The sequence below is a fragment of the Hyperolius riggenbachi genome, chromosome 5, assembly GCF_040937935.1.
Source record: "Hyperolius riggenbachi isolate aHypRig1 chromosome 5, aHypRig1.pri, whole genome shotgun sequence".
NCBI classification, from domain to species: Eukaryota; Metazoa; Chordata; class Amphibia; order Anura; family Hyperoliidae; genus Hyperolius; species Hyperolius riggenbachi.
The window spans coordinates 227,049,489-227,061,722 of NC_090650.1; the positions used below are offsets into that span (position 1 = coordinate 227,049,489).

At 43.1% G+C, this 12,234-nt stretch overlaps 1 protein-coding gene across 1 annotated transcript in view; it reads left to right on the forward strand.

Moving 5' to 3' along the window:
* Window positions 1–329: 329 nt before the first annotated feature.
* UBE2QL1 (ubiquitin conjugating enzyme E2 QL1) overlaps window positions 330–12,234 on the forward strand; it is an 82,214-nt gene continuing 70,309 nt past the window's right edge. The window contains exon 1 of the mRNA XM_068234584.1: window positions 330–1,877. Coding sequence (XP_068090685.1) covers window positions 1,056–1,877 — 822 coding nt within the window. The 5' untranslated portion in view covers window positions 330–1,055. The remainder of the gene's footprint in view (window positions 1,878–12,234) is intronic.

Here is a 12,234-nt window from a genome sequence, read left to right on the forward strand (position 1 = left end):
AGAAATTGGGTCAGCAGTTAAAGAAACTGGGTGCTGGGAGGAAATCGTGGGGGCACTGGTAATATATGACCCTTTCAGTGCCAAAGAACAAAGGAGATAGATAACAGCAGGAACATCTCATTTTTTTCCTCCGCTCAGCCCCCTTGAGATGATGCAGAATAGCTGCAGACCCAGCAATTTAGGATGCAGCACAGGTAACAGGAATGGGGGGGGGGGGGGGAGAGAAAGAGGAAGGGCTTGCTTGACGTCCTAGAAAAATGGGAGTCACCACCAGCGCATTAATCCAGGGTCTAAAGTAGCCACTCGTGTGCCTGCCTTGGCTGATGCTTACATGTGAACTGCAAAACTCCTTCCCCCTCCTCCTCCCACCTCTACAGCAACCCTCCCCCCTCTTTTGTGAGGTCTGCAGATGAGACAGAAGGGATAGGGCTGGCAAGCGATCAGTACTGTTTCACTGCACCAGAAAGAAGGTGAAAGCAGATCCAAGGAGAAGAGATCAGAGCACTGCAGTCAGATAAGGCAAGGTGAAAGGGACCACAAGAAAAGCAAGACGTCTGGACGCAGTACGTATGCCTGTATGCACATTCATGTTCAGGATCAGCACCAGCAAAAGGCATGTTGTGCTGAAGCTTATAGAAATGAAAAAAATACAGACTAAGCAAGCCGCAGCGCTAGTACATTGAATGGGAATGGCCATGTACAGAGCAATGCAGCCCACTAGTCATAACAGACTCATCCTCCACTTTCTCCAGCGTCCATGAATCAGCTACTCAGCATTTACTACGCTTGTTTTTTACCAGGCGAACGCTGCATAGACTGACATGGCTTTTATTTATTGAATTCATTGTAAGAGGATTATGGATCGGCTCTGATGGTGTCATCGGTACTGCATTGCCATCTGTGATCTCGTTGTAAGGAAAGGCACTGGCATCTTGGTGATTGTATAGAGTGCAATCTGTGACACTGCATAGAAGTCGTGCCTGAGCTCAGTCATCACGAGTCCCCCTGCAGTATTGTAAGTGGCAGCAGATCGTCGCTGGAAGGGACCTTGGAAGATGGCCACTCTCCTGCGAAAAATAGGACTGATTCGCCTTAATGACCGGGATACAGAAGACCCCAAGCATCACCACCACCGCAACCAGCAGGGATCGTTGAAGAACAGCAAGGGAAAGAACAGCAGCAACAAGCAGCAAGGAGGTTTAGCTGGAGGGGGTGGGAGTAGTGGCGGGGGCAGTAGCGGCTGCTGCAGCAATAACTCGACAACAACTGAAGGGATGCTCGGCCAGGCTGAGACCAAGGGCAAAAAGACTGAACAGTGCCATAAGGATAATAAGCATGGTACTGCTGCAGGCAGAGAAAAGAATAGTGCCAAAGAGACCAGCACCCCAACCATTACAAAAGAGTCCAAGCAGCAAGGGGGTAGCAGCGGAGGTGTGGGGAACAAGCAAAATGGGGGGTCCTCCTTGCAACCCCTTGTACCCCCCAATAGACAGCACTGTACACAGGTGAGGAGCAGGCGACTGATGAAGGAGCTTCAAGACATCCGCAAGCTGAGTGACCATTTCATCTCTGTGGAGCTGGTGGATGACAATCTATTTGACTGGAATGTCAAGCTGCACCAGGTGGACAAGGACTCCACCCTCTGGCAGGACATGAAGGAGACCAACACTGAGTACATCTTGCTCAACCTCACCTTCCCGGACAACTTTCCCTTCTCCCCACCATTCATGAGGGTGCTGAGCCCCAGGTTGGAGAATGGTTATGTGCTTGATGGTGGTGCAATCTGCATGGAGCTTCTCACCCCCAGAGGATGGTCCAGTGCCTACACAGTAGAAGCGGTCATGAGGCAGTTCGCTGCCAGCCTTGTTAAGGGGCAGGTAAGCAAGGGGCTGGCATCACTCAGGGATTTAACAATGCCCAGTGCAAATTGCTAGACATTAATATGCCTCACCTTCTGCTGCAGTGCATTGTGTGTGTGTGCGTGTGCGTGTGTGTGTGTGTGAGTGTGTGTGTGTGTGTTATTATTAACGAAAGTGCATTTTCTTTACAGGTAACCATGATTGCGAATTAGCCAAAATAATAACTGATGTAACTGTTTCCTACAAGCACAGTATTAAAAGGAGTATATAATGTGGTGGTCCAGTCGCCTGAAGACAATACAGAAATGATAGGTGCTATTGACATGTTGTTGCTGCATTGTTCTCAGCCACTGGCAGCTTTAGTAAAGCGTAAAGATTTTAATTAGCAGATGACCATTGCATGACCTCAGAATTTAATTCGCTGCCTACATTTATGTTTGAGTTATTTTCAGATAATGTGTGCTTCTGGAGGTTCTAGAGCCCCAAGGAATACCATTTAGCACAAGCTTCATCATCCTGAGGTCATTGAAGCACCTGTCTTTTTCACCAGAATGAAAGGAATTGTATTAACACGTATTATTCAGAATTTAAATTAGGATATTTTTCTTTTAACATGTATTAGAAGAAATCAATAAGTAATATTTTTATTTTTACCTTTATGACAGTCTAAAATCTTAGAATAGAACAGAAACTGATTATATTAATAATGATGATGATGATGACATTAGCTCTATAAAATATTGGCTTATATATAATGTATTTCTCAGATGTAGAGCTGACAATTTATGACCATTTGATAAGTGGCAAGCGGATAGTTTAACCAGAGCTGAGATTCCAACAGGCTTTACCATATAGCAAGCAGATTAATTTCCACTCCAGGCCTGCCTGGAGAGCAATCATCTTGTTCAAATGGTAAGGGTTTATTTTAGCCCTTTACTAGTTCCCAAAATAAGGTGAGCTTTACAGAGCTTTTACCTGCAGTACATACACTGATCAACTGCGGGCACTGTTTCATTTTAACCTTAAATGGTTCTGTTAATATTTTTAGAAAAGATTAAAAAGTTATGGAAAATGCAGTTATCTCTAATAACATAAGGGAGAGCGCATTTATTAAACTGTTAAGGGATCTAAAGTATGTCTGTACCAGTTCACAATAGTAGGAGTTAAGATTATTTTAATTGCATATCAAATGTGCTAGATGGAAGTTCTAAACCTGTTTCTCACAAGAAATCCACTGAATCAAGCAAGCAGCCAGCAAATTAATTTGTACCTGTTCAAAACTGATGATGATGGATCACCATTTGCTGATGATCTTTCTCATGACATGCAACAATAATAACGTATCTTCATGAAGGTATGCAGCAGAAGGATGGCTGCAATACACTGTGTCCTTCTACATTAACAGTAATATATGGGTTAGCCATTTTATGTTAGGTTGAATTGCCATACATCATTCTTTTAGAATGCCATTTTGCAGGCAGTTTATTCTTCCCATGATTTGTTTAGATGTGTCTTCCATGACCTCAATTCTCAGGTTATATGTCAACCTTTTCTCCGGGAAAGACTCAATCTTTCTGTATTTGCTTTCAGGATGTTACTTTGCAGATTGATCACCTATCTGTATAGATTGTATCCTTCCCCTTGGATAAGTGCATATCTAGAAATCAATAGAAAGATAAATCATATTACGGTAACATTTATGGAAATGAAGGAGAAAAAAACTTGGTTTGTGTCATAGTGAAAATATACTAAATGCTGAGTTTAGGCAGTAAATATGCTTCCACTGAATTATGAATGAATGCTTTATAAACAGATAAGAGTCTGACAAGAAACAGTATGATACACTTCCTGGGGCTATAATTGAACCAACTTTAGATGATATTTTATAAGCCATAATTTTGACATTTACAGGATAAGTGAAACCATAAGATAAACTTCAGGTATGACCTTGCCCATGGCTGCCCTTAAAAAGCCCTGTCCAAGCTAGAGTTTCTCTGTTCTACGCTGTTTGGCCTTTCCAGAACTGGCTTAAAGGTTAGGGCACACTCGGTTCTCTTCTGGCATATAGAAAGGAATGGGGGATGGGCTGGTGGTAGCAGGATGGTCATTGTTCTCCACTCAGAGGTAGGGGATGCAATAGAGCTTTTGTTTTGGCCAGGTTAGGGCAAGGTCAGCATTATATGCATCTTTCACTTGCAGTTAAGTACTACACAGGTAAATATACTGGTACTTGAAAATTAGTCTGCCTTTTTATTGGTAATATAATCATACAATTGCATTTTTATGTAATTCAAAAGGTAGTTTTCTGATTTAATAGTAGTTTAAGAGACTATGAACTGGAATATGTTCATGTGATTGATTTGTTTTCTTATTGTTTTTATGCATTTATATAACACTGAAGTCTTTCACAGTGCTTTATAACATGCACTGAATAATTAATATCCCTTGAAGGAGCTCACCACATAATATACCTGCCATAGACATAGTCTGATCGATGTCCCTTCAATAGTCATAGTGTAATGTCCCTACCATAGTCATAATCTAATTTCCCTATCATAGTCATATTCTAATGTGTAGCAGTAGGAGAACAGAGGCGCCAGCAGGATAAAAGTGGATAAAAACTTTAAAATTTGCTGGGAGGAAGTGGTGGACTTACCTCCATAAAGCAGACACGAAAGACTGTCTGAATAGTAGTCACATTTATTAATTAGTACCCCAAAACAGTGCAACGCGTTTCGCAGGCCCAGCCCGCTTCATCAGGCAATAAAAATGGGGACAAGACAGAATTTCAGCAATAGCAGGTGTAGCGCCTCAGTGAGACGCTACACCTGCTATTGCTGAAATTCTGTCTTGTCCCCATTTTTATTGCCTGATGAAGCGGGCTGGGCCTGCGAAACGCGTTGCACTGTTTTGGGGTACTAATTAATAAATGTGACTACTATTCAGACAGTCTTTCGTGTCTGCTTTATGGAGGTAAGTCCACCACTTCCTCCCAGCAAATTTTAAAGTTTTTATCCACTTTTATCCTGCTGGCGCCTCTGTTCTCCTACTGCTATACCGTGTCCACCCCTGGTGGAGGGGTGATCTACCCCCTTTCGCATCTACAGAGAGCGACTTCTTATCCCTGAGTGAGGACAGGTCTAATCTCCTCACCTGCCTATACAGTGGTTGCCTGTGTGGTAACCCATGTTTGTGAGTATAATTTTCTCACGATAACCTTTACTTCATTTATGCTTAACATACTACACTATATTGGGCTCTCGGTTTCTCTACTCTTTATATTCTAATGTGTCATTAGTAGTCATAGTGTAATGTTTCTACCATAGTCATAGTCTAATATCCCTTCAATAGTCTAATGTCCCTACTATAGTCATAATCTAACGACCCTACCATAGTCATAGTCTAATATTTCTTCAATAGTCATAGTGTAATGTCCCTACCATAGTCACCCTCTATAATAAAACCCTTGTGTCCTTGCGTCCTCCTGTGTCCGCGCATTTGGGCCAGTGTGCATGCGCGGCACGTGGACGGACTTGGGACAGCAGGAGGATGGGTGCAGGGGGTGGGCAGCTGTGCACACGCTGGGGAGGGAGGCACGGTGGTTGTGGGTAAGGTGTGAGAAGGGGGGGGGGGTTGCGGCCAAGCCCTAGTGCCCGGTTTTTAACGGGCGGGTCTAGTAGCCTAATATTTCTTGAATAGTCATAGTATAATGTCCCCACACCAGTCTAATGTCTGTCATAGCCTAATGTCCCTATCACAGTCAAAGTCTAATAGCCTTACCATAGTTATCAAATGTCTGTACCATAATCATAGTCTAATGCTTCTTCAATAGTCACAGTGTAATATCCCTACTAGTACGTGTCCAGTTTCAACTAGTCTTGCCATCTCTTCACGATGCGCTCCATACCAACGTTTCACATCACTCCAATACTTCCTCCTTCCAGCTTTGAAGGAGAAGGTATCGGGATCGGGAGAGCTGGAATGGAGCACAGCGGCTGGAGGCAGCAGCAAGGGTGAATTAACACCCACTGCCGCTGTCCACATGCAGGTTCTGATCAGAAGCATGTTCTGAACATGTCGACACTAGTACCTACCATAGCCATAGTCTAATGTCCCTACCATAACCATTACATAGCAACTGCGGGCGGTCCTGTGAAGTATCACTACTGCGATACGTCACTCGCGGGCACTATGTTAATTTACATAGTTACAACTATGTAAATTAACATAGTAGTGGCTGCGAGTGAAGTGGCCCGCCCGCAGTTAAAGTTGCGCACGTTGCTATGTAAACAAAGCGTGTAACTAGGGAAGGCACACTCCTTACATAGCAGCGAGCACTGCTATTTAAACCGGTTTAAAACCTTGACATAATATTCAATAAAAACATGTTTTCCTACTTTTTATATGCCTTACGGTTATCATATTTGCATTTGTGCATAAGTATTATTATTCATTTAGAAATTATAGGTTCCCAAAAGTATTGTTTTTTGCTTGTGAGCTGACTTTGCATTTTGTTAATAAATGGTTATATTCATTATGTATTGAAGGCAGACATGCTTTGACTCTCTGTCTGTGTGGAGCTGCTTCTCCACAGTCAGAGAATGTGTCACATTCCTCACTTGATACATTTAAGTAAACACAAGAGAACATAATCTACAACTTTGGATGCATCCACATTTCTCTGCACTGAACTTTCAAACTCTGTGTGTAACCCTTCAAATGCTGCTCTAGTAGAAAAAAAAATGCTGGTTGCATATAATATGCTGTAAATAATGTCATAGGGCAAAGGTGAAATGCTGGGTTATATTCCGCTTTAAGGCAGGCAAATTGGGCGATCATTCACATTAAGCTGCGCTGCTTGATGAATCAGGCCCATAGTATAATGTCCCTATCATAGCCATAGTCATTATCATAGCCATAGTCTAATGCCTATACCATAGTCATAGTCTAATATTTCTCCAATAGTCAAAGTATGATATCCCAACCATAGTTATAATGTAATGCCCCTACCATATTCATAGTCTAATATTTCTTTAATAGTAATAGTGTAATGTCCCTATCTTAATCATGGTCCGAAGTCCTTACCGTAGTCATAGTCCTATGTCTCTACCATAGTCATAGTCTAATGTTTCTTCAATAGTCATAGTGTTATGTCCCTACCATAGTCATAGTCTGATGACCCTACCATAGACATAGTCTGATATTTCTTCAATAGTCACAGTGTGATGACCCTACGTTATTCATAGTCTAATGCCCAAATCATAGTTATAGTTTAATGTTCCTATTCATAATCTGGGGACAATTTGATGGAACTCATTAACTGTACCAGTATGTTTTTTTGTGATGTCTGAGGAAATTGGACTACTAAGAGTAAACCCTTGCAAACATAAGAAGAACATGCAAACTCCATGCATGCTGAAAATTGAACTTGGGACTGTGGTGTTGCATGGTGTAGGTGTTAACCACATGGATGGACAAAGAAGGGACCAGGATGGAAAAAGAAGGTTTAGAACCATTGTAAGATTTTTATTGTGTGTCTTTGTCCATAGACCAGAGATTATTTTAATTTCTTGGTGCTGGGAATCTCTCAGTCTGAACAGCTATTAAATCCTGACATAGGTCCTAACTGTCCCCCAAACTGTTAACATGAGATGTTTGTATTGCGGCCTGCATCACCCATTTGTGAGATACTCTTGGTTCATGGACAGTTATTTGTAATAATATTGTCAGGAACTAAGGAGAAATACTCCAATTAGAAACATAAACATTGACAGTTGTAAACCATTTCTGTTCTAGCAAGGAAAAAAAAGGTTTTGTCTGTAGTTTCCCTACCCGTCCACCAGGTCCTGATTGTAGCTGACATATTATGTGCATGTGGACATTGTGTTGGAGGCATGTAGAAGTGAAAGTTAAAGGTCTGATTCAATTACAGTAATCACTAGCGTTATGAGCCAGCAATGGTCTAAAGGTGGCCATACACTACTGCGGGCCGATCGACCCTCTAATTCAATAATTTTATCGAATCAGAAGAGAATCTGTGCTGCAACATCTCAGTCAAAAGGATGTATCAGACATGCTGGAAAATTTTGGCCGCGAGTGCTTGATTGGGTGCACAGCGGTAACTGCGTTTGATATCCTGACGACCGACGGACTCCTGGCCGATGTTCCCCTCCCCCCCCCAAATGTATATGTGTCCCCGTGTGCATTGTGAATGTCTCACCTCTCTGCCAGCGCAACTCCTGGCCTCCTCTGGTGTCTGACGGCACTGCGAGCGCCTGTACCACGTAGCAGTGGCGCATGTGTGACGTCACTGCACGCACCTGGAGCGGGAGTCGCATAGGCGGACTGGTGAGACTTTACTGAGCACGGGCAATAGGAGGACGCTTTTACACTTGCGGGGCAGCCAGGGAAGCGGCGGAACTAGGCTGATTTCTGATAAGTTTTATGCTGAAATCTATTAGAAATCGGTGTGGGGTGTATGGACAGGCAACAGATCCCTCTCTGAGCAGATTTGATCATAGAGGGATCTACCTCATGGTCGATCGGGCCTTACATTGACCTGTGTATGGATACCTTAACAGGAACCTGAGGTGTGAGACCTATGGAAGCTTGAGTTGCCTGGCAGTCCTGCTGATCTTTCTGGTCAGTAGGGTCTGAATCACGCACCTGAAACAAGCAAACAGCTAAACTTGTCAGATTTGTCATAAACATCTGATCAGCATGCTTGTTCAGGGTCTATGGCTTAAAGTAATAGAGGTAGAGGATCAGCAGGACAGCCAGGCAATGGGCTTGATTCACAAAGCAGTGATACTTGTTATCATGCTGTAAAAAGTGCCTCGCACAAAATTTTGCGTGAAAACGGTTATCGCGCACAAAAATTCACGTTTGCACGATAACGCAATTTTTTTGTGCGTTAACATTCCGCTTTCATGCGATACATTTGCGTTAATGCGCGACCGTTACAGGGCGAAAAATCACGTTATTTTTGCATGTGATAACCGTTTTTCACGCAAAGCACTTTTTTACAGCCGTGATAACAGTTATCACGGCTTTGTGAATCAAGCCCAATGTGCGTTATTTAAAGGAAATAAGCATGTCAGCCTCCATATCCCTCTCACCTTGGGTTTCCTTTAAGATGTAAATAATTATTCTCATGATGCAATTCAGTAAAAAAGTGTCAGATGCGCACTCACTTGGCTGTATGAGAAAAAATGTGCATCTGAGAAGCGAACATCTTTTTTTTTCTGATGATCTTCTCTCCTGATACAAATAGTGATTTTACATATCAGAGGTGTTAAAGAGAACCCGAGGTGGGATTTAATTATGTTACTGGGGCACAGAGGCTGGTTGTGCACACTATCACCAGCCTCTGTTGCCCCATGGTGTGCCTCCAGGACCCCCCTGCGCGCCGCTATACCCCCCGCAGTGCTAGCGACACACAGCATGTCGCCAGCACAATGTTTACCTATGCCTGTCTGTTAGCGCCGCTCCCCCGCCTCCTCTGTATCGGCGCTACCTGCCCGTGTCCCTTCCCTCCCGCTGATTGGAGGGAAGGGACGCGGGGGTGTAGTGCCGATACGGAGGAGGCGGGGAGCGGCACTAACAGACAGGCATAAGTAAACATTGTGCTGGCGACACGCTGTGTGTTGCTAGCACTGCGGGGGTATAGCGGTGTGCAGGGGGGTCCTGGAGGCACACCATGGGGCAACAGAGGCTGGTGTTAGTGTACACAACCAGCCTCTGTGCCCCACTAACATAATTAAATCCCATCTCGGGTTCTCTTTAAGCTTTTCTAAAGGTGCCCATACATCTAGTGATGTATGGACAGATCTCTATTTGATTGAATCTGATCAGAGAGAAGTCTGTTGGCTGCACAGCATGAAATCTCTCAGGAATCAGGCTTATCTTGCCACCTTTGCGCTGCCTTCTCCCCAAATGTTAATGTGTCCGCCTGTGCATCAAAATATCTCACCTGTCTGGCCGCCTGGAGTCCAACTGCTCCTTCTTCCTCGGTCGCCTACCACGTGGCTGCTGCACTGGCGCTATGAGTTGAAGCCACGTTTACATTTGGGTGAACAGCAGCCAGGGTGTTCCTCCACATTCATCGTTCATCCCAATATCGTATGCTGTTACCGCCATGCACCCAATCGACCACATAGGCCCAAGATTCCCCAGCATGTTTGATAAATTATTATTATTATTATTTATTGTATTTATAAAGCGCCAACATATTGCACAGCGCATTTAACTGATTTCTGGCAAAAATCAGTCAAATCGTCGATTGGGCATACTTGGTGCAGCACCGATTTTCATCCAATATAATAATAATTATCAAATCCGAAGGTCGATTGAACGCAAAATCGCCAGATATGTAGCCACCTTAATGCTTTACCCCGATGATAACGTACATTAGGGTTGGGACACACTAGAAATCATAGAACGCTATTGCAGTTGCTAGCATTTTGTGTAGGCACTTTGCAGGCGATTGTAACTGCGATTTCCTGCGATTAAGGTAGTGATTTGTAAAGAGTGTCAGCAATTTTATAGCGATTCTCAATTTGATTGGTAGATTCAAATACACTGTGTTTCTTGGTTGTTCCAGCGCTTTAAAATCACATGCAAATCATTACATTTATGATTTATGCACACTTTGCCCGCTCTCCTATACTTTGCATTGAAACGAAAGTGCTTACAAAATACTGCATGTCCTGCAATTGCAATTTTCAAAATCGCAGTCGCTATAGTGGGCTCACCTCCATTCACTTTCATTATCAGTGTATAAGTGTTTTAAAAAAAAACCGCTGGCTATTCTCAAAACTCCATAATCGCTCAAAAAAAGCACTCTAGTGTGCCCCAGGTCTTACTCAGCTCCTCAGCATGTTGCATTTTTGCTCTAAAGCAGAATTAGTTATCACATACTGTATGTACCCACTGATAAGCATCCCCATGCATAAGCTGAGCCCCTCCTCACTTTTGGCATAACAATAAAAGCAACTTGCCCTCGCTCCGGCTTGCATCCTCTTGTGTCCCTTGCAGCCTATGAACTGGCCACTGGTGCTCCAGGCTTACTGTCATGTGAGCCTGGGGCTCTACTGGCAACTTCAGAAAGCTGCTGGGAACATTAGAGGATGCCAGCCGGAGCAAGGACAGGTAGCTATATACTGTACATGCTGCAGCAAACTCCGCAAAGCACCCTCTTATAGGGGCCACAGCACATATCAGCAAAAAGCAGAAAATCGTTTGCTAACGTTTTTCTGACAGTTTGTCATCAAGTTTTGAGCCCCTAGGGGGATATGGTACCGCGAACGCAACCAACACTAAAAGCTACATGCAGCTTTTTGGAGATTTCAATGCTCTCATTGGTAAACACAGTGGGCTTGATTCACTATAACAAATTCCTTATCAGAGTTAACATGCCTTATCAGAGTTATTCCCGCACTTTGATTGGCCCCATAGGCTGCCTGTCAAGTTTCCTGTCAATTGACAGGAAGCCTATTGTGCCAATCAGAGTGCGGGGATAATGTCCTTTAAAGTGATTGGACCCGCAGGGGCTCAGGGCAGCTCTCGTCATTGCCAATTAGCAGGCATAAGGTCGTAGGGCTCGCTATGCTACTCTAATAAGGCATTCTAACTCAGATAAGGCATGTTAACTCTGATAAGGCATGTTATATGTCATTGATATATAAAAAGAAATCAAGGAGTGCTATGTGGTGCATTAATCTATAATTTAACTGATAATAAAATGGAATCACACTTACAAGATGGAAGTGGTAAAATCGCATGTAACTCAGCAAGTGGGTAAGTGGGGAACCTCTTTCAATGCCTTTGTCTGAAATCCCAGCAACATGGGAGTCCTTTATGTTTAAAATGACATCAGCGCTCAACTGGTCTTATCTGTGTAAATATTCAGTGTATCAACTCACCGTTTATATCAACACTCCAAAAAACATTTATAGCCTATTTTCAGCGGAAGACCTATAGCTCTAATCCTAAATTGTTTAAATCAAAATTGTTATTGCATCAATATATGACCAATTAATGGCCTAGTATCAATGACCTAACTTCACTACCTGACCTGGGACCTTGTTTCCAAGGACCCTGAAGGCTCTAATTGCAGAAAATAATTTCTAATAGCTCACACACAATTTTGTTAAAACGGCAAAAGTCCAAGTTAACAAGTCCTAAATTCAAATAAGTCCCAAATTCAAAGAACTCCTAAGTAGGTGAATGCAGGTACTTCTCACAACATCAGAGGTTATCTTTTTTTAAGGAAAACGATTATGCTCACCAAATTCAAATGCCAATTGTAACAGTTGGCATTCAACACATGTGGCCCAGCCAGTAAATCTCAACCGATCCTCCTGTGTGCTTCCAA